Source organism: Aspergillus chevalieri, chromosome 4, assembly GCF_016861735.1.
Source record: "Aspergillus chevalieri M1 DNA, chromosome 4, nearly complete sequence".
NCBI classification, from domain to species: Eukaryota; Fungi; Ascomycota; class Eurotiomycetes; order Eurotiales; family Aspergillaceae; genus Aspergillus; species Aspergillus chevalieri.
Genome location: NC_057365.1, coordinates 1,088,867 through 1,109,892, shown reverse-complemented (window position 1 = coordinate 1,109,892; position 21,026 = coordinate 1,088,867). Strand labels below are relative to the sequence as shown.

The 21,026-nt window shown below is 49.9% G+C and overlaps 8 protein-coding genes across 8 annotated transcripts; 5 read left to right on the top strand and 3 right to left on the bottom strand.

The window, feature by feature from the left end:
* Positions 1 to 161: 161 nt before the first annotated feature.
* ACHE_40391A (sterylglucosidase 1) lies at positions 162 to 2,583 on the top strand (the record flags this gene model as incomplete). Its single annotated transcript, XM_043278584.1, has 4 exons — positions 162 to 545; positions 602 to 1,533; positions 1,581 to 1,899; positions 1,957 to 2,583. The coding sequence occupies 4 exons, from the start codon at positions 162 to 164 to the stop codon at positions 2,581 to 2,583; spliced, it is 2,262 nt and encodes a 753-aa protein (XP_043136349.1).
* A 903-nt stretch (positions 2,584 to 3,486) lies between these two features.
* ACHE_40390A (karyopherin MSN5) lies at positions 3,487 to 7,701 on the top strand (the record flags this gene model as incomplete). Its single annotated transcript, XM_043278583.1, has 11 exons — positions 3,487 to 4,311; positions 4,362 to 4,550; positions 4,605 to 5,076; positions 5,129 to 5,253; positions 5,302 to 5,373; positions 5,430 to 5,654; positions 5,708 to 5,811; positions 5,864 to 6,122; positions 6,171 to 6,313; positions 6,363 to 6,961; positions 7,025 to 7,701. The coding sequence occupies 11 exons, from the start codon at positions 3,487 to 3,489 to the stop codon at positions 7,699 to 7,701; spliced, it is 3,690 nt and encodes a 1,229-aa protein (XP_043136348.1).
* Positions 7,702 to 8,373: 672 nt separating this feature from the next.
* ACHE_40389S (putative NADH-ubiquinone oxidoreductase subunit GRIM-19) lies at positions 8,374 to 8,962 on the bottom strand (the record flags this gene model as incomplete). Its single annotated transcript, XM_043278582.1, has 4 exons — positions 8,374 to 8,422; positions 8,490 to 8,642; positions 8,720 to 8,826; positions 8,912 to 8,962. 4 exons carry the CDS (start codon positions 8,960 to 8,962, stop codon positions 8,374 to 8,376), a joined length of 360 nt encoding a protein of 119 aa, XP_043136347.1.
* A 306-nt stretch (positions 8,963 to 9,268) lies between these two features.
* On the top strand, positions 9,269 to 10,513 carry trm10 (tRNA (guanine(9)-N(1))-methyltransferase; the record flags this gene model as incomplete). The annotated part of the gene is made up of 1 exon (XM_043278581.1): positions 9,269 to 10,513. The coding sequence occupies one exon, from the start codon at positions 9,269 to 9,271 to the stop codon at positions 10,511 to 10,513; it is 1,245 nt and encodes a 414-aa protein (XP_043136346.1).
* A 313-nt stretch (positions 10,514 to 10,826) lies between these two features.
* Positions 10,827 to 13,398, top strand: ACHE_40387A (uncharacterized protein; the record flags this gene model as incomplete). The annotated part of the gene is made up of 3 exons (XM_043278580.1): positions 10,827 to 10,845; positions 10,960 to 12,527; positions 12,577 to 13,398. 3 exons carry the CDS (start codon positions 10,827 to 10,829, stop codon positions 13,396 to 13,398), a joined length of 2,409 nt encoding a protein of 802 aa, XP_043136345.1.
* A 443-nt stretch (positions 13,399 to 13,841) lies between these two features.
* Positions 13,842 to 15,188, bottom strand: OXR1 (putative oxidative stress response protein Oxr1; the record flags this gene model as incomplete). Its single annotated transcript, XM_043278579.1, has 2 exons — positions 13,842 to 13,986; positions 14,041 to 15,188. 2 exons carry the CDS (start codon positions 15,186 to 15,188, stop codon positions 13,842 to 13,844), a joined length of 1,293 nt encoding a protein of 430 aa, XP_043136344.1.
* A 2,935-nt stretch (positions 15,189 to 18,123) lies between these two features.
* On the top strand, positions 18,124 to 18,589 carry ACHE_40385A (uncharacterized protein; the record flags this gene model as incomplete). Its single annotated transcript, XM_043278578.1, has 2 exons — positions 18,124 to 18,327; positions 18,401 to 18,589. 2 exons carry the CDS (start codon positions 18,124 to 18,126, stop codon positions 18,587 to 18,589), a joined length of 393 nt encoding a protein of 130 aa, XP_043136343.1.
* Positions 18,590 to 18,983: 394 nt separating this feature from the next.
* Positions 18,984 to 20,692, bottom strand: ACHE_40384S (putative endosome-associated ubiquitin isopeptidase (AmsH); the record flags this gene model as incomplete). The annotated part of the gene is made up of 2 exons (XM_043278577.1): positions 18,984 to 20,486; positions 20,546 to 20,692. The coding sequence occupies 2 exons, from the start codon at positions 20,690 to 20,692 to the stop codon at positions 18,984 to 18,986; spliced, it is 1,650 nt and encodes a 549-aa protein (XP_043136342.1).
* Positions 20,693 to 21,026: the final 334 nt, after the last annotated feature.

Genomic DNA, 21,026 nt, shown 5'->3' with positions numbered 1-21,026 from the left:
TCTGAGCACGTTATTCGACGCATAGTCTTGAATCATCCTGAAATCGCTGTCGTTTTTGCGTGCTTCCGTCAACTCCTCAATCCGGCTCCGGAAGACCTTGGATACAGATATCGGATTCTTATCTCTTTCCACAGAAGTATAGGACACAATCTCGTTTAATAATGGCATCTCCGCGCCTTCGGATCGATGGCAAAACGTTCAAGGATCTGCAGAATCGGGAGATCACTATAAGGGGAATCAACGTTGCCGGCGAAGCGAAGTATCCTGCGAAACCGGACGTCCCTACGTATATTTCCGATCATTTCTTTGACGCTGATGATGTATCATTCGTCAACCGACCCTTTCCTCTCGAAGATGCACACATGCACTTTGCGAAGCTTCGAAAATGGGGTTACAATACCATAAGATACGTCTTCACTTGGGAGGCTATCGAGCACGCTGGCCCAGGCATTTACGACCAGGAATGGGTTGAATTTACAATAGAAGTGCTTCGTGTTTCTAAGAAATATGGCTTCTACATTTATATGGACCCCCATCAGGATGTGGTATGTTCCCTGTTGACACTCTGTCCCAAGCGAGGTGGAAGCTAAGAAACATCAAGTGGTCACGCTTATCGGGAGGATCGGGAGCGCCAGGATGGACACTATACGCCGCAGGATTCAACCCGAAAGCTTTCAAGAAGACTGAAGCCGCTCTCGTTCAAAACACATATGACAATCCAGCCCTGTTTCCCAAGATGATATGGAGTACCAACTATACCCGGCTCTTCTGTCAAGCAATGTTTACCCTATTCTGGGCCGGACGCCAATTTGCCCCCAAGGCCATCATAGATGGCATGAACATTCAGGACTACCTTCAAAGCCACTTCATCGCCGCATGCAAATACCTAGCTGAGAGGATCCATGAAGCTGGCGATCTTGAGAATGAGGTTGTCATTGGATGGGAAAGCATAAATGAGCCTCATAGGGGATTGATTGGTGTTCAGGATATCTCCGTGATCCCGCCTGAACAGCAGCTCCAGCTGGGTACATCCCCAACTGCTTGGCAAGCCATGTTGACAGGAGCTGGACGGCCTTGCGAAATCACTACATGGGGATTCGGCAGCTTCGGGCCTTACCAAACTGGTCGGGAGCTTGTTGATCCCGAGGGCGAATCGGCCTGGCTACCAGCAGACTATGATGACAGTAGATACGGTTGGAAGAGAGACCCTGGTTGGAAGTTGGGAGAATGTATCTGGGCTCAGCATGGCGTTTGGGACCCGTCGACCGATCAACTACTCCAGAAAGACTATTTCGCGAAAGACCCGAATACCGGAGAGCCTCTGGATTACGAAAAGTTTACCAACACGCACTTTTTGGAGCACTATCGGGCATATAGGGACGCCATCCGGAGTGTCTGGCCGGAGGCTATTATGTTCTGTCAGCCACCTGTCATGGAAGTGCCCCCTGACTTGAAAGGAACGATTGATGACGACCCTAATATGGTGCACGCAGTGCACTATTACGATGGTCTCACTCTCCTGACGAAACATTGGTAGGTCTCTCACTGTAGCCACTCATTGCATTGCTAAATCGTGGTAGGAATCGCCTCTACAATGTTGACGTGATTGGTGTGCTCCGTGGCAAGTATTGGGGCCCAGCCTTTGCTGTCAAAATTGGAGAGACAGCTATTAGAAACTGTTTGCGTGATCAACTGAAGTTCTTGAGAGACGAAAGTCTTCGGTATATGGGTAATCACCCGATGATATTCACGGAAATTGGGATCCCTTACGACATGGATGACAAGTATGCGTACAAAACCGGCGACTACAGTAGCCAAATCAGGGCCATGGATGCAAATCACTTTGCATTGGAAGGCAGTACCTCCAATGGATTTACGCTGTGGTTGTATTCCACAAGAGTAAGTCTACGTTCATCCCAATGATCAAAGCAATTTGGCAATCGCTAACTGATTTAGAACGATCACGAATGGGGAGATCACTGGAATGGAGAGGACCTGTCTATATTTTCGAACGATGACCTGGAGCTGCCAAGTGGATCTTCAGCCCCATTTAACCTCCAATCTCCCGGTTATTCGGAAAGTCAAAGCAATACCGGCGGTCAGCACGTTGGACCAGGAGATCTGAAGCAGGCACTTTCGCCGCCGTCGATCTCGTCGGAACGCTCACAGCCCACTGGCGCAGGGTCCGGCCACCGAGCAGCAGAGGCGTACATCCGTCCTAGTCCAATCAAGACAAATAGCCAGGTTGTGAGCCATCTGTTCGACTTGCAAAAGTGCACCTTCACCATGTCGCTGCAGGCCAAGGAGATGGCTGGTCAGGAAACGCCGACGGAGATCTACCTTCCCGAGTTTCACTTTCCGGAAGATCAGTCAGAGGTCTCTGTTAGTAGCGGTAAATGGGAGATTGATGCTGAGGAGTTCAATTCGGTGAAAGTCCAGCGTCTGCGGTGGTGGCATGAAGGGGGTAAACAGAACATCAAGATTGAAGGTGTTAAGCGCAAACTGGGCGAGGTGTCTAATGCCCCAGGGGATGATATCAGCTACCTGGAACAATGTCAGAAGGGAGGATGCACTGTTATGTGAATGCCTTTTCTGGTTCTTTTTTGGATGTTCAATGATTATTGGCACTTTGGAATTAGTGTCTTGTAGCATGTGTGATAGTCTTATTTTTATTATTCTCAAGTTAATTCAACATTCTACAGCAATACATTTGTTTAATCCTGTATTCAATGCGCATAGTTTGTCCGCTATGGTAGAGTATACACTCCGTACTCCCGTGATATATATCCAAACAAGGAAGGAACAACTGTAGTTGACTACCACTATCTCTTCAACCAGCTGCACTCCAGAGCTCTCCAAAGCATCTCATCTTCCCTTCCTCTCCAACAGGACTTCTCACTAGTACATTTTTATTTATCGCTACAGATCCCATGATCAGTGAGCGGTGAGGTCCAGACGGTCGGTGTGTGGTGATTGGAGCGGAGCGCGTGGAAACTCCGTCGACTTGCCTCAGAGTTCGTCCGTTTTTCCTCTTCCTACTCTTCCTCATACTGTCTTCCTTCCCGCGACTGCAGAAGAACAGGCACTGAAACCCTGAATTTATATAAACAGAAAGAAACATAACTGTTTCCGGTTCTGTTTGCTTTCCCGGCTACAGAAACCAGATCAGATACGCATCTCCGGAGGTCTGACGCGGGAGCCGCTTTTTATGGCTGTTGCCATTTTGGTCGCCCGTTAAAGGAACTCCGAATTTCTGTTTGGATATATCCAAACTCCAGATACGACCAGAGTATGGAAGTATTGGTGTTGCGATTGCATCATTGAACATCTTGAGGAAAATTCACGAAGAATTTAACAAGCGCATCAAAGGTATAAAGATCTACGGCGGTACAAACAAACAAGCCCACCACAAAGCGCCATCCGACAAGGAGATATACCGGCCAGGCTTGGCGCACAAGATAACGCAAACAGACAGCGACAACAACAATGGCGGCCGCAGAACTGTCCGAGGGCGGAATGGCCGACCTCGTCCGTGCGTTGGAGCTCATTCACAGTCCTTCGTCCACGAATGAGCTGCGCAGAGAGGCGTTGACTTATGTCGAATCGCAGAAGCAGAGCAAAGCTGCCGCTCATAATGGGTTTCTGCTGGCTTCTCGGACAGAGAATGCTCCCCTGGTTCGCTACTTTGGTCTGACGCTTCTGGACCATGTCTTGCGCCATACCTCTATTACTTCGAACCAGTTGGTCGAGCTCAGAGAGTTGGTTATCCCATTGGCACAGTCTATACGGCAGGAAGATCCCCCGTACATCCGCAACAAGATCCCGCAATTATGGACTGAAGTCGCAAAGCGGAGCTGGGGCCTGGATTGGCTCGACATGGACCAGACGCTCGTGCAGTTCTGGAGCGCCAGCTTGGTTCACAAGGAGTTTGTCCTGTCCGTTCTGGAAACTCTATCAGAGGACATCTTCTACCGCGAAGACACCGTGTCGTCGCTACGGGGAACTGACCTCAACCGAGCGCTCATCGAGATCTATACGCCTCTGTCCGTGTTCGAGGAGGTTTACCCGAAGCGAGATAAGCAACTCGAAATCCGGTGCGGCACGGAAGGTTGGATGGCGAGGATGTGTGAATTTTTGGGAGAATGCATCGAGAACGTGCAGACGTCTAAGCAGGCAAAGGACGCTGCAATCAAAGCCCTTGCGACTCTCAAGGCATGTCTCGCTTGGACCATTCCCAAGGCCATCATTTCCACAAACTGCGTTCCACACATCGTTCGGGCCTTCACTTGCCATGATGAGCAGGTGTTATTGGTAAGGACATTCTCAGTCTTAAATTCTGAATCCTTTACTAAGCTACCTAGGCTGGCGTGGAAGCGCTCCATTCGTTGTACAGCCGAGCCAATTTCGATATTGACGAGTTCCAACCCCTGGTGCATTTGATGTACGAGACGGAATACTTGGATCTCCTGCAGAAACTTTACGAGTGGTCTATCGTTGGGCCCGACGATATAGATGACCCGAGATACACTATCTCGAAGAAGTTATCAGAGGTACGACCTACAGCCAACGGTGACGTTCTCATTGTGCTAACTGATGTCCGGTAGATGCTGTCCTACGTTGCTGGTTTTCTTGAGGAGAAGGGCTTCTCACTAGAAACGGTACATGGTCTGAACCTTCCGTACTTCTTCCATCTCATGATCAACGTCATCCAACATCAAAGCCTGACCATCTCGATACCCGTACTTCATATATGGTCTAAATTGTTGGCGTCTGAGAAAATCGGAAACACCGAGTTTGTCACTGGTCTCGTTCCGCAATTGTTAGGTATCTGCACCCAGCGACTGGTTCGTTGGGAATCTCTACCGGAGGACTCCGGAAACCCCACAGTCACTTTCCTTTACGAAGACATTGATACCGTTCCTGAGAGACATGCATTCGTCGGCAACTATCGACGGTATTGCTCGAACATCATCGAAACCATTGTTCAAAAAAGACCACAAGAAGCCATTCCGCATATCCTTTCTGGGGTTGAGGTGAACTTGAACAGTCTTTATGAGGGCGTTGCTCCATTCAATGGTGGGTATCATTCTTTACTTGCTGTAGTGTCGTCCTAACAGAGTTGAACCAGTGACAACATTTTCCAAGTCTTCGATACCTCTCATGCGTGCTGATACTCAGTTTGCTGTCGTGGACGCGACGCTGAAGGGATACAACAAATGGATCTCTGCTCACGGGAAAACACCTCAGCAAGATGTATGTTTCTGCGTTTTACTGAGAAGTCTGTCACTAACAAAAAAGCAGGAGCAGAAGCGGAGTGAGTTGGAGACCGCGCTAGAGGCGTGGGCGATGAGTCTACTGCAGCGCAACTTCGAGGTTTGCCAAGTCTTCTCTAGCAGAGGTGAAGTGCATTTATACTCATTGTCAACTAGGACCCAATTCTGAACGAACGAATCATCAAGTTGGCTGTCGATATCTCGTGTCGGGCGTTGGACAAGACCCCCAGCTTTGCGCTGAAAGTCCTCGAACATATCCTCATGACACGCCTTCCCGACCAACCGGACTATCCGGCCTACTCAGAGGCTGTGAAGGAGCTTCACGGTTTGTCAAGTCACGAGTTACGTCGTCTGGCAGTACGCTACGCTGATTATTTCTCGGTAAGATCACTGATTCCCAATCCGAGGAGGATGTTACTAAACTGTGGGAACAGACTTTCTATGATGTGCTCGAGCCGAAAATCAGAGAGATCACCATGGCCAACCAGATGGATGATAAACTGCAAATGGAACTCACGTCGGTCCTTGTTATTATAACGTATGGCGATTCTATTCCTGACCAGCGTCATCCTGTACTGACCTTGATCTAGACTACGAGCAAGTAACATGGATCCGTATGTGCGCGAGTCTCGTCTGGTCTCTTTCGTGCAGCCAGTACGACAGGCTTGGCAGGACGAAGAATTGCAGCGCTTGAGTTCATCTTTCGAAGGATTCTGCGGCATGCTCGGATTGCAAGACGTGGGACCCTATATGCAGGCAAGGCAAGCGCACAAGCTAGAGGACTGGACAGAGGTTTCCGTGGATAGTGATGGAAAACAGATCCAGGAGGGAATGACCCGGAAATTCCAGGTATGTTTAGCCTCCGCAAGTTCTTGACTAAACACTAACATATTCTAGCAATTGCCATTGCGAGGAACCAAAATAATGCTAGCAATCTCTACAGAGAAGGTGAAGAAGGGCGAACCCGCGTACGAACTCGCATGTAAAACCTGGCATGATACTATCCCCGTTATCTTACCGTCCCTGTTGCAGCTCGTTAGGTAATAGCTCCTTGGTCCTGACAGCAAAGACGATGCTAATTCTATACAGCAATGCGCATGCCTTCCATAACCCTACAAATTGGGGAGGTCTTCCTGATGAAATGAAAGCGGTCGTTGAGCACATCTTAACCGATAGATTCTGGCAGGCAGGAATCTCGACTGGTAGCAGAGACGAATTCTACGCTAAGATTACTGCATCCCGAGGAACTTTGGAAGGATTTGCATCTTCTGTCCGAGGAAAGGTCCGAGCAGTACGCGAGGCTTGCTACTCGATCTTGTTCAGCATGAGTAGGATGCGCGAGCATTTCTATGGGTTTGCCGAACTTCCCAGACCCTTATCGGAAGCTCTGTTTAATGATTCAGTACATCTGTCATCGCATCAATTCTCCGTGTTGCTCAATGTTTCTCGTTGCTTGATCGACGATTGCCCTGTCCGCTTCCGGAGCCAGTTCCTTCCGCCGATGCTCTCAGCCCTGTTTACCCATATCGATCGCAAGGTCACTGCGGAGTGGGAGATCATTGAGCAGCAGAAAGCGGGAATGGCGGAAAGCGATTTGACCGACGAGATGAAGTCTGAGAGTATTCTCCGGCAACTGACTTACTCGGCGGTCATTATGGTTGCAAGTCTTTTAGATCCGCAACGAGGTGGTAAGTTGCCCTCACCGGCTTTGACTGTCATGGTTTATGGCTTTGGCTAATGTCGACTGGCAGACCCTGATCAAACGGATTCGACGGACCCAAGCGCACCCACACCGCCGCCATCGATTACTGATTCCATTCGACACTTTGTTCTCTCTTCGCCGGAAATCTTTGAACCGGTCATGTTGTTTTGTACCCATGCTCTTCGCATGCGTGATACCCGATGCTGCAGCATCATTACCCGCGTCATTCGATCCCTCTTGCAGGACTTTGCGCCTCCAAACAACACCCCTACCACCGCCACGATTCGTGAATTCATCTGCTCAGAGGTCCTCAAGGCGTGTATCACATCGGTACACGAGCCCTATTTCGTTGATATGCAAAAAGACCTTGCATCGCTTATTGCGTCTATCTGGGTTCTCTACGGTTCCAGCAGCCCAACCCCTCGCACAGTCATGCTCAGTCTCCCAGGCATTGACCCGCAGCGTGTGGCATACGCGGAAAATGCACTCCTCCGCTCTAACTCGGCACGGCAGCAGCGAGCACTGATTTTGGAACTCCTAGAAGGTCTTCGAGGCGTCAGCATCGCGGAGCAAGGCAAGATTCTGGACTCCAGAGTAGAACGCCGCAAGACACGAAGTGCGCTGCAGGAGAAGTATATGAAGAATGATATGGAGGGACAGCAAACTACCAAGGTCGATATAAACGATGGACCTGATTTGGGTGGTATTGCGGATATGTTTGGTTGATGGTTTATCGTGGATGATATGGATTATGGATGTATGGATGTATGGATGTACGGATGGTGACATTGGCGTATGAGTTGTGACTCTTTGACTTCTGTACAGTATGAAGTATGGTGTGGTCCAACTTCATTTTGTCGACATTGTCTGTTTCTTTCTCTTTTGTTTGGTCAAGTTATTTATTTGGTCCTCGGCATGTTTAGCATAACCATCATAGAAAGCCACTGCTATGTATAGCAAGCACAACCAAACACATGAAAATGTTAGAATATAATCAGCATGGCAATCAAGTGCTTCTACTTCCGATAATCCGCGTTGTATTCTCTAAAAAAACATAGCCGGACGCCCGGATATAGCAGAAAACCAGGTAAACAGGGATAACATTGACAAAAAGCAATTGCGACGGTATATCTACATCATACAATGAATTTTTCCCAGAAATCTCTGAGCAGCTTCTTCTTCTTCTTCTTCTTCTTCTTCTTCTTCTTCTTCTTCTTCTTCCTCGACAACGAACTGTAATGGCTACCGCACACAGTCTCCGCGTACAGTCCTCCTTTGTCTCACTTGCTTCTAATCTCGTAAAACACCCGACATCCGCAAACGCGAGATCGAGCGCCGCAAAAGATGCGAGCAATCCAGCATAGATATCCCAAGCACGTAGCAGGAGCGCATCAAAATTTACTGGGTGACGTTGGAGGGGGTATAGACGAATGTAGGGCGAACGAATCTATCCGCAAATGTCCCGTTAGCAACCCGCATCTCGCCTAATTATTCTCTTTTGAATTGAAGCGCACCTATCCGTGTTGTAAACCTTGGTTTCCTGGCCAAGCAGCTCACGCTCTCGTGCCTTGTCGGCAAAGTGTCGACGGACCTGGTCGCGGTCTTCTTCGGCTTGCAGGAGGGGGAGGATGTGCAGTCTGGACCAGATTTTCTCGCGGGCGAGTTCACTAGTATTCGTGTTAATTAGTTTCTTCAATTGTCGTGGTGCGAGGATTGGTATCGGGGAAGAAGTAAGTGGACGTACTGTTGCTCACGGACACCGTAGAACAGCTTGTAGTAACCGTAGGCCATGACCATGTGCATACCGAGCAGGTAGTACACGGGCCGGAAGCCGCGGGCAGGGAGGTGACGCTACAATCACAGCCAACAAGTCAACAATTGTTCTCCTTTGTGGGTGTCAATCACCATTGAATTTCCCATCGACCGGTCGACGCACCTTGTACTGGACGGGCTCGTAGCCCCCCACGGGGGGCATATCCTGGGGCATGATGGAAGCGGGTATGATTGAACGCAAGCAGCGGGTAAGAGGTAATAGGTGGGAAGGAAAGAAATGGAGAAGCGAGAGCGAGATCTCGACCGCGGAATCCGATAAAGTGACGCTTGACTTTCCGGGAGAAGGTTGGATGCGTGTGTCACGTGGTATGCTCCAGTTTGTAATGCGGGCTCGGGGGTGTGTGATTGGTGGGTTTTGTGGGAGGATGGCGGATGCGAGTTCCACGGGGATTTTGGTGATCATTTTACTCTTTTTTCGCGTGTGTTTGTACTTGTGCATTTGCTTTTGTGACTGAGAAATATGGATGAGGAAGAGAGACCGAGAAAGCAGCAGAAGCTGGATACTGAGGGACAGAAGCAGGAGGAGAATATGGGTCCCGCGATGACTGGCGCAGTGGGCGAAGAAAAAGTTGACGACCATGCGACAACAGCTACGCACAATGGGAACGAGAATAAGACTACCTCTGAAACCGGTGATGGCGAACACAATGAATCCGAGACCGCTGGCCACCAGCAACATCCCGAAGGTGCCGCGCCCACAATGTCGAAAAACCAACTGAAGAAACTCCGCCGCAAAGAAGCCTGGGACGCAAAGGCCGATGAGCGCAGAGCGAAGAGAAAAGAAGAAAATGCCGCAAAGAAGCAACGAAAAAAGAATTTGCTAGAGGAGGCGAAAAAACAAGGGAAGGAGGCCGAAGAGGCGATGCGGAAAAAGTTCGCGTCAACGAGACAACGGCATCACCAGTCCACGCTTGTCCCGCTTACTTTCGTCATGGACTGTGGCTTCGACGAGTTGATGATGGATAAGGAGCGGATATCGCTGGGGTCGCAGTTGACGAGAGCGTACTCGGATAACAGCCGGTCCAAGTACCGTGTGCACTATGTGATATCCTCGTTTGATAAGCAGCTCAGAGAGCGGTTTGATACGGTGCTGAAGAAGACCTATCTGAACTGGAGGGGTGTTCGCACCATGCAGGAGGACTACGTGCATGCGGCAGAGATGGCGAAGGTGTGGATGACGGGTCCTGAAGGAGGCAAGTTGGCCGGGAGACTCGAGGAGCAATCCGATGCAAAACCGGGGGATGGAGAGGTTATCTACCTCAGTAGCGACAGCCCGAACACGTTGACGGAGCTGAAGCCGTACAGTACATATATTATCGGAGGCCTGGTGGATAAGAACCGTCACAAGGGCATCTGCCACAAACAAGCAACGGAGAGGGGTATTAAGACGGCTAAGCTTCCCATTGGGGACTACATCCAAATGGCTTCGCGCTCGGTGCTGGCTACGAACCATGTCATGGAGATTATGCTGCGCTGGTTGGAGACGGGGAACTGGGGGGAGGCCTTTATGCAGGTGATTCCTCAACGCAAGGGAGGGAAGCTGAAGGGTAAGGCTGCTGCTGGGGAGGGGAGCCCTACTAATGAATATGCGGAGGGTATTGAAGAGGATGGTGATGATGGTGAAGATAATGATGCCGAAGCTTCCGAAGCTGCTCAGGGAGAAATTGAACAGCGGGAGCTACATGCGACCGCCGAACAGGCATAAAAGTTTGTCAATTAGCGTTTAGATATCCGATGTATAGTCCGTCTTGTATAGTTTCATAGTTGGAGTAGTGCTTACTCAGCCGCACAGCCGCAGCGCCACAAACGCCACCGGTCAATGACGGCAGAATCAAAACAACGACTTTATTCCTTTTTTCTAGAAAAAACTTCTTAAGAAACACTTGCTCGTGATTCCTGCAGAAGTCAGGGCGTGCCTGGGTGATGCTGGATTTGCCCTCTTGAATCTATATATCTCCCGCTCTTGCTACGTTCTCTCCCACTTGAATTCCATCTGTTGCTAAGCAAACGTCGCAACCATGTTTATGCTCCGCAACGGTAAGTAAAGAGTTGTTGACGTTGTTGCCCCGCCATCCCCTCTTCAACTATCATTCACTTCACCGACTTGTGTTGTACTTAGGTCCCTTATACTAATACATAATCCCTCGCCAGTGAGCAAGTTCATCTTCGGGGATACCTCCAAAGAGTCCATCATCGAAATTCCGCAGGGTCAGCTGTATCTGGTCCGCCCCCTTTCTCCCAAGGGTTATTCAGAACTCATCTTCAAGGACGCCGCGGCAACTATTCGACGAACTGGTCAGGAATTCCAGTACCAGCTGGTGGTCCAGAGAGCCTACGAGGAAGGTGAAGAGGAACTGGCCGACGACGACGACGGAGAGGGCGGCAGTGACAGTTTGGACAAGGACGAGAAAGTCTTCCTTCTCGACCAGTCCTTGCATTTCCGCTCAGAAGTCCGGGAAGGCGGTGCCAAGGTATTGGCGTGGAGTGATTTGAGTGGTGATTTGGGCGACCTGTTCGAATTTGTTTGCGATCCATCTGTGCCATCCGAGAAAGTCGCCACCTTTGAGTTGGCTGCTGTTCAGTGCCAATACGAGCGAAAATACCGACAAAGCGCACAGAAGGCAACCGAACAAGAGTTGGAGCAGTTCTCGTTCCAGGAAGAGAAGCCGATCCCATCTGCGAGCCCCATCGCGTCCCCGACAACCAAATCCCGTGCGCCCTCCTTGACAGCTCAAGAGTCGACTGCTGCTATGGCGAAGGACGTGGAATACTCCCGGACCAAGGGGATCGTCAAGCCTGCTGAGGAGAGCACCGTCGCTCCTCCCTCTGCGGCACAGCCCGAGGTCAAGGAGATCCTGGCCCAGGAGACCGCTGAACTGCATCTATTCGACTTTACGACCGGCACATTCGTCCAGCAAGATCCAAAGATTACAGCTACCGTGTCTGAAATCGGCACCTGGCAATATTGGCTTCAGATCAGTGGTCAAGATAAGGAATGGTTGGGACAAGCCGTCGTTGCGGATCTCAACCCTGTGTTCAACTTTGAATACCTCTCCTTCATTTTTAACCACTACACCGAGGATGGGTCAGCCTTCTCCTGGTTATTGCGATTCAGGGACCAGGAGACGGAGGAGCGGTTCCAGGAGGGTCTCATGCAGGCCCTTTGGGAGCAGCTGAATGAGATGAAGTGGGTCAAGGTGAAGGAAGATGACCGTGATTACGTGTTGGATGCTTTCCAAGACCTCACTATGGAGGACCAAAACGAAGAACAGGAGCAGGCTGACGCGGAAGCTGAAGCGGAGGAAGAGGAGGAGGAAGAAGAGGATCAGGCTGATGGCCAGCGCAGTGAGCACTACGACTCGGACGAGGAGGAAGAGGATGTAGTTACGCGCGATGATGATGGGAACGTCAACTCTCAGCTGGCCGTTGGTTACAAGCATGACCGATCATTTGTCGTCCGTGGCTCCAAGATTGGTGTCTTCAAGCACACACCCAACAACAACTTGGAGTTCTCGACCAACATCTCCAAGGTCGAGACACCAGGTGGCAAGCTGTTCAGCCCCAAGAAGGTTATGCTGCATGCGGAGGATTCGAACATGATTCTCCAGAATGAGAATGACCCTAACTCCTTGTACCGTATGGATCTGGAGTATGGTAAGGTTGTCGATGAGTGGAAGGTGCATGACGATATTCCCGTGAACATCTTCGCACCGGAGAACGTAAGTTATGAAGATCCCACGATCCACGTGCATCACTAATTGGATACAGAAATTCTCGCAAATGACTTCCGCCCAGACGTTCGTTGGTGCCTCCAACAACGCACTTTACCGCGTCGATCCTCGTCTATCCGGCAACAAGATGGTGGATTCCGACTTGAAGCAGTACGCTAGTAAGAACGACTTTTCCTCCATGGCCACGACTGAAAAGGGATACCTGGCTGTGGCTTCAAACAAGGGTGACATTCGCCTATTTGACCGTTTGGGTATCAACGCGAAGACGCACATTCCCGCACTTGGAGAACCGATTATCGGTACAGATGTCTCTGCTGATGGTCGCTGGGTCTTGGCTACTTGCCGTACATACCTCCTCCTGGTCGACACACTGCAAAAAGAGGGCAAGAACGAAGGCAAGCTTGGTTTCGAGCGCGCGTTCCCTAAGGACTCGAAGCCTCAACCCCGACGACTAGGTCTTCAGCCCGCACATGTCGCTCAGTTCCAGCACGAAACCAAGAAACCCCTCTCTTTCACACCCGCCAAGTTCAACACCGGTGTTGACTCGTCCGAGACATCCATCATCACCGCGACCGGACCCTTCATCATCACCTGGAGCTTGAAGAAGGTCACCGCCGGTCGTAAGGACCCTTACACCATTAAGCGCTACGCCGAAGACGTCAAGGCAGACAACTTCCGCTTCGGCTCCGACAAGAACGTCATCGTTGCCCTCCCCAACGAAGTCAACATGGTGGCCAAGAAGAGCTTCCAGAAGCCGACGAGGGAGAGTATTGCCGGACCTCCTGTTACACCCAGCCGTCGTAACACCCGCTGGGGTAACCGGTTGGGACGGGAAGATATTGTCAATTCTCCGTTTTAGTTGTTTTGATTGTCTTTTCGGTGTTTTCTTTCTTATCTGGTTTGGTTGTCCTTATTGGTGATGTAACGTGTTTTCTTCATACCCTTTTTTATTGATTTTAAATGATTGTTCAACGTGAAATGAGATTATGGGAAATGGAAGTCCTGGATTCACTTCTAGATTGGCTTTAATGGTAGTTAATTCAATTATTATGGTTGATTTCTCTTTACCAGTAGTTAGAGTCTTAAGTAGATATAGAAATGAGAGGAACATATATGAAGAGGAAGACAGAACACGACGGTGAACCAGCCACACATCGTGCCCGGGTATTCTGAAATATGTACACAACGATCTTCCCTAGATCTTCTCAAACCAGATCACTTTTTTTAATATACCCAATAAATATAGCGGGCTAGAACATAGCAGGCTGAAATTGCATCAAAGTAGGCGTGAGTATAGCCAACTCAAGCACCAACATACCACACCTCCACACCAATGATATCAAATTTAACGCCTTCATCAGATAGAGGCTCGTTCCCGAAGGTTTGGCATGGTGCACTCACGCCTTTTTCGAGGCCGGAATCGACCCAGAGACCGTAGTGGCCGTCACTGTAAATGTGTTAGCAAATAGTTATGGGAAGAAAGATAGAGAAGAGAACTCACCCTCCACCAAGACTGAGGAAGCCCGTCTCGCAGAACATCATGTAGTCATTCACACCGCTGTAAGGGAATGCCTTGAAGCGGATGCGTTCTGGAGTGCTCGTCCCCGACCGGATGCTCCCCGTAGGTGTCTGAGTCTGTGATCGCGGCGGCGCCAGCCGGTTATTACTATCATCAAACGAATCCTGCCGCAGCTTCTGCTTCGGCTCTCCACGCAACGTCGTTGACCGTCCAGCATTCGTCGTATCCGCACTAGGCGGTGGCGGCAAACCAGCCAACTCCAACAAATCCTCCGATGGCGGATTCTCACCCCCCGCGCCAGAAACATCTTGCAACCCCATCGACCCCGGCGGCGGAAGAACACTCGCCCGCCACAGAAAACACTCCCCAGTCCCGTAGTAATGGTTGTCCGGATGCGGAGGGTCCGTCATGTACGCCCCGAACACCGCGCCGTTGGGCGATGCATCCCGGACAACCAGCACGAAACCCGCTCGGGGACTCCGGGACGCGACGTCCCTGCATTTTGCGTAGAGTGTGCCCAGCGATGCGCCGTCGCGATCGAGACTATATGCTAAACGCCAGGTATCGACGAGTTGGAGGCGGGCGGGGACGAGGAGGCGGATTTCCTCTGCGAGTGCGCGGGTGAGGAGTTGTTGGAGGGAGTCAGAGTCAAGGTCTGGTTCTGGTATTGAGTCGAAGGAGGAGGTCAATGTGAGGGGAGTTAGGGGTGGTGGTTGGAAGGGAGAGGCGGTTCGGATGGGGGTGAAGACTTCGGGGGAGGTGGAGGTGTTGTTGCTGAGGGGGTTGAGCATGTTGCGGGAGGAGGAGGATTTCGAGGACGAGGAATTGTCTGTGAAACGACGGTAGAGACCGGAGACGACATGCGTGACGGGGTAGGAGAAGTAGTTTAGGGAGTTTGGATTGTTGCTGTTGGCATGAGGCGTGCGGGATCCGGATTTGATCGAGCTGGACGACATGGCATGCGGAGGGCAATAAGATATGCTCAAAATAAATCCATTCAATCGAGGTTGGAATACAGAAATGAGAGGAAATGGTAGATATAGAAGAGAGGAGAAGGTCGAATACTTGTACTCGGCACGGTTGGTGATGCGATAAGGCGGCGGAGAGATGTTAAGTATGGCAACGGTCATACAGGTTTGTCCATCTCAACAACACATGACTGAATTTTGCACACTCTCTGCTACTGTCTCCGTCTCTAGTTGAGAATTATTGCCGGTTTTTTTTTTTGTTCTGCTCTTGTACAAAGACAATATACTAATCCAAATATGGCTAACAAACGCGTTCCCCTCACGTGACATTGTACTATGATTTGTAGACGCCAGACCTCACTCTTCTTGTTCTTCTTCCTTTCCATCTTCCATAAAAAATGTCTTCAGATCGATACAATTTGCGCCCCAGACCAATCAAGATGCATTCTGGTTTCATCAAAGAGACCGCAGAACGAATGCGCAAGCCCAGGCGTCAGGCCAAACGAGATCCATCAGTTGCAGCCACCAAGTCAAAGACAATGGCAATACCAGCACCGTCATCACCGGTAGCAGACACTCGTCGGCTCTACTAAAAGCCAGTAAATGGACGCAGGAACATCTCAGGATTGCAAATATTCAACAGGAACCAGATGCGCCAATTGACAGGATCGTGCATGTAGAATACATTCCTTCCGATGAGGATACATGTAAGCTTGCTTTGATATACGCAGAGCTGAGACATTCTAACATGTCAACTACTAGAACTTCGACGCCTAGTAGATGAATTCCAAAATCCCTCTGTGGAGGGCGCGGATCCGTTTGGTGTTCCCAGTTAGTTCGATCTTCGTTTCAAATTCTTCAATGACCTGAGCAGGCTCAAACGGTGTGGCCGGATGGTGTTGGTTTCTGATGACACCGGTCTCCACGTACTGGACGATATTCTTTTCAGGCTTTATCCAGATTAATCCTGTTCGTTTCATAGCCCCATGGTTCTTTCTCTTTTCTAATCTTTTTACCTCTAACTAACCAAACGCTAGAATCCCGAAACAACTGTATTGCCTCCAATTAAACATATCTGCGCTCAGGGTTGGTAAAGGATTACGGATTGACGGCTCTTTTTTGAGATATTCGAAGAATAAAAGTTGCAGTGGGTATTCCGCTAGCGACTATCTCGGAAGTCCCCTTTCTCCATATGATTGGCCTAACAGTACACCGCAGGCTGAACAAATGAGCAAAACTGGTTTTACAGGTAAAACGAAAAGCCGATGATTTAGGGATGGCGAGATACGAGATCCCACATCTTCTGTTGCAAGGAAACATGGTTTTCAACTACGATCGAAGCTTCGGACAGCACGAAGCTTTTGCCATCAGCATCGAAAATTATACACATACCTTTATTAAGACTATTATGTCTCCCGAATACCTCCAAAGCATACGGGCCGGAAAGCCTGTACGCGGTACCTTGAAGGTGTTGCGTAGTAAAACTCTCGACATTGTTGACAAAGGCACGCGGAGGAAATTCTTGAGAAGTTTGATGGCATTAGGCCGATACTTTACTCAGCGTCCTGGGTTTCCATTCCCCATGCGGAAGTACCGCATTGCAAGTTGATTAGTATGACTTTATTTATTCAGTTAGACATATCATCGACGCTTTCACTTGCATGTAAGCAGCAAACAAGCAGAGAGCTGTCAGCAGCCAGGCCAGCTCCACCCAACAGAAGCTTTTCTATTTAACCATCTTTTTCCCCCCCTCTCACAGGAATTTGTCTTCTATTTTCATTCTTCCTTTCTCATATTCCTTGTATATTTTATACCGTTACAATGGTCGATCCCACAGATAGCGAACTACAGTCCATCAAAGCCTTCGAATATAACAATATGAATAAGGCGAGTCTCAGGGTATCCGGCTCCAAGTGGACTTCCGAGCACGTCAACAACCTGCATTTGACTTGCTTCAATGATATACCAAGCGAAGATTTCCCCCAGGGTACATGCCAGGAATAGACGGCCAAGGTAAGCCTTACACCATGAATATTGAGATCTTTCAGAACTATCCTTTGATAATGCAATTAGAGTACTTGCCAATACTCGAATACCTTCTTGTCCCTTCATTCAGATGTTAAGCATGGACGGCGGAAGTTGAACGAACTTCTTGGACACAATCCATTCAAATGTTCCTTTTTGGAGCTTTCCCTTGCCATTGCGACGAGATAGGCGGAAGATGAGGATGCCCAGAAAAAATGATGACGATGAGGATGATGAGGAAGACTTTGAAGTCGAGGAGTTGAGGAATCCGACAATGGTAGTGACATGACAAGCTCCTCACAAGAGAAGCGTCAAGAAATTCACTCGGAGATAACACTTCAGCTGTTCGTTCAAGCAGTCTTGTGGATAGTGGATGGCGGCATTAGCCGTAGATGGTTCATGGAGGTGTTAGTATCATATCGTCGATCTGCCATGACCCAGAATTGTTAATAGGACATAGAACCAAAGAAAGGACGAGTGCCCAACTATGGGTAGGTGCATTTAAGGAAGGTGAACAACCAACCAAGGCCCCATGCGATGGAACAATCGTGCTCTCTGCCGATGGTTCGATGGGAAAGTTCAGCAACCGGCAAGAGAAAGATTGTCTCATTCGAGGTAAGTGGCCCCTTTGCCACTTCCTCCTTGTTTATATGGTAGAATTTCCCATCTGGTGGGACAGGCAAAGCCACGGCGTCTAGGTTCGGGGTCAATTACCACACGGGACAACCGGAGCTACAATCAACCTCAAGATTCGCACAAGAGGTAACCGAACTGTTGGGACAGTCTTTTCCCTGCCAAGCGAGCAGATGGGAGCTTGAGTGACCATGATGGGTGGTTGATAAGCATTCGCGGGTCAGGTTGCGGATTATAACCGCCTTTCTCTCGCAATCGTACTTATCTCAGATTAGCTCTCCCTTTCTTTGCCCTGATCAGCGCCTCCTGGTTTGGCGTTCGTGCCAGTTTAACTTGAAGCATTCTGACGGTTGGGTCGGAGCCCTTCTATTGGTTATTGGTCCAGAACATAATACCCCAGACGGACCTTACCTCCGAACCTGGGGCAACACACGCCATAATGACCCTACCCCAGCAAGCACCCAGTATAAGTACCATCCACATCTATCTCTCCTCGAGCACCATTATCATCAGAGTTAAGAACATCCTACAAACAATTAACAACCCTACAAAAACAATGACAGACAACCTCGCTGTTGAACAAGCCGCCAACCTCCCCCGCCGCGGGAGAGCAAGTAGCGGCGAGCGGGACAACCGCCTCCTAGTACGTCCCTTCCATTTCCTTTCCCATTCTCCCCCCCCTTTCTCTCTGAAATACTTGTACTAACAAAGCGCAGAGACAAGCAGCAGACACCCGCTCAACCATCAACACCAGCAACACGCGCAACCGACGTAGTTCGCGGCGCCCTCCCACACCGAACCGGATGGCGGGTGTTCGTTCAGGATCTGGGGCGAGGAGACGGTCGAAATCTAGATCTAGGGCGCCGTCGAAGTCGAGGTCCCGGGAGAGGAGGATTGGTGATTGACTTGCAGTACTTTGATGGAGTGCTGCGTGGGGATGCGATGGAATGTGTCTGTGGGTTGTGTGTATATTGAGATAGTGTTGGTTCGGGAGGTTTGACGTATACATATGTGCATGCATACAGGTCAATATGGAGTGGATTTTAGGGCTAGTTGCCATGTAAAGTGGAGTCGAAAGCTTGTACTCAGTTCTACCGCTTTTGTGTGCTGGCAAAATATCAGGCGGCGATACATACAATTATATGGACAGTATAAGTGCGTGACGATCAATGTTATTATTGCTCATCTAAATCATGCCTAATTCATTAATAAATCGTTAACTCGTCGCAAGCTAGCAGAAATAGACAGTAGATAATTCAAAGTGATCAAATCGCAGTGGTATAGTAGAACAAAAAGAGATTAAATCCTCGGCTCAGGCCGCAAATCAACCGTCTCAAATTCCAACCCCTTAGCCTCAAAAACATGCCCCGGCCGTAACGCATCCGTGTAAATATTCGACTCAGAATGAGGATGGAATAGCCCTGACTGCGTACAATTCAGAACAGTCTTAAGACCTGGCGGATCTGTCAACCGGAAAATCCCCCAGTCAGGTGTTTGGCTGGGAGCGCACACAATTGCGATGCTTTCTGGCAGCATCACTTGGTATCCGCAGTGCGTGTGCAAGTCTCTCGAACTCATGAAGCAGGTTTGAGTCGGGTGCGTGTGGATCCAGCCTAGCACCATTAAGTCTTCGGAGTCGCAGTAGTCGAAGATGGCAGATTCGTTTACGGTTTCGCAGGTGTCGGATGTGGATGTTTGTTCGGGGATGAGGAGCCTTGAGATGAAGAGTGCGTTGGAGATCAGTGTTCCGCAGAGGATTCCACAGGTTTCGAGGTTACGGCGGGTATTAGAAGCAGCCAATATAAGGAATTGTTTTCGGAGATCCGGAGGAAGGAAGACGGTGCGGAGAGGTGTCCCGTTTTCGAGGTAGGCGGAGGGTTTGAAGGTGAAGCTGGATGGGTCGAGGTCGGATCGGAACTTTGTATCATCTTCCAGGCGTACTTTGTCTGGAAGAGCGGGTGGTAGTAAGGATGATGGTGCGGGTTCTGATATCGCTGTTGGCGAGATCTTGTTTGGACGTGGTGGTGGGCTATCCACGAGTGCTGAGCCATGGTTCTCGACTTGCTTCAGAGGTAGCGCGGGAGGATCCACACGAGTTTGCGTCTTAACTGGTACCACTGGGGGAGACGTTATGGTACTCAGTGGTTGCTGTCGCGGAACAGTAGGATACTTGTAGGCAGCCACAGGTGACGATATTGTCTGCTGTCGCGGAGTAGGCTTCGCGTAGCGTTCCTTTTGTGTCTGGTCGACGTTGAGCCTGACCTCCTGGATACGCATGCTCAAGTCGTTCTTATCCGTCGTCTTCCGCCCATCCTTCTCCAACGCACTCTCCCAATCACCCCAGACACCAGCGCTACGTCGAATGCGCTCCTCCTCTTCTGATACACCTGCTTCCCGTAATGCCTTCCTTGCCGTCGCCCGTCGACTGATTTCCGTCTTTGCAAGTTCAACCGCGAACCCTTTATTCTCACCCGCTTCCAACGGTGCAGCGACGCCTGCCAGAGCCGGGTCATGACGAGTGGGGTCTTGGGGCGGTGATGTAGTGAGCGATGGTTGTCTCCGCACTTTACGCTCGCGCAGTAACTGGACATATCGTTCGTATCGTTTGTTGATTCGGGGTTTTAGCGTCTCTAGCTTCTCGATGCTGGCTTTAACCTGAGTCTCTGCCTCGAGTAACGCTTTGCGATTCTTTTCTTGCTTGGATTCAGGATGCTTGGAGAGGTTAACTAGTACGAGCTGGGCGTGTCTGAAGAGGAGTAGGTAGGTTTGTTCATCGTTTCCTTCACGTTCGTAGATGCGGGCCTGTTGCCAACCTGGGTCAGAAGTCATCAATCATCAAAGGGAGAATATGATAAACACACCTCCCTGACCAGCGTTGTCGCAGTCCTTAACCAATTCCGAAGTGATATATGTGGGTTATATTCGTAGTCCTGAGCTTTGCGAGTGATCTTCTCGACGCTCTGAGGTGGGGTGAGTCCCATGGAGTCCGAGGATAATTGCGACGCCATGTTCGTGATTTCAGCGATTCCGACCGCGACTTCAATTTCACCTGAGATAGGTGGTTATTGGGGGACTGTGTCCAGATGGCTCGAGCCAGCTCAAGCTCAGGCAGTCGTCAGAGGTTCGGTGCCTGGTGCGAAACCAGAGACGTCGTAGCGGGGAAGAGCCGCATCAAGGTGGCGAGACAAAAGGGATCTGTGACAGTGCGGAAGATCTGAAACGACCAAGCGGTATATAAAGTGTTAAAAGATATAGCTATCTTGTACAACGAAAAGTGAGCTTGTTAGAATGTCGTCCGTCGCAAGCCGAAACCGTCGGCGGTGGCGGAGCTCCAACTTTCTT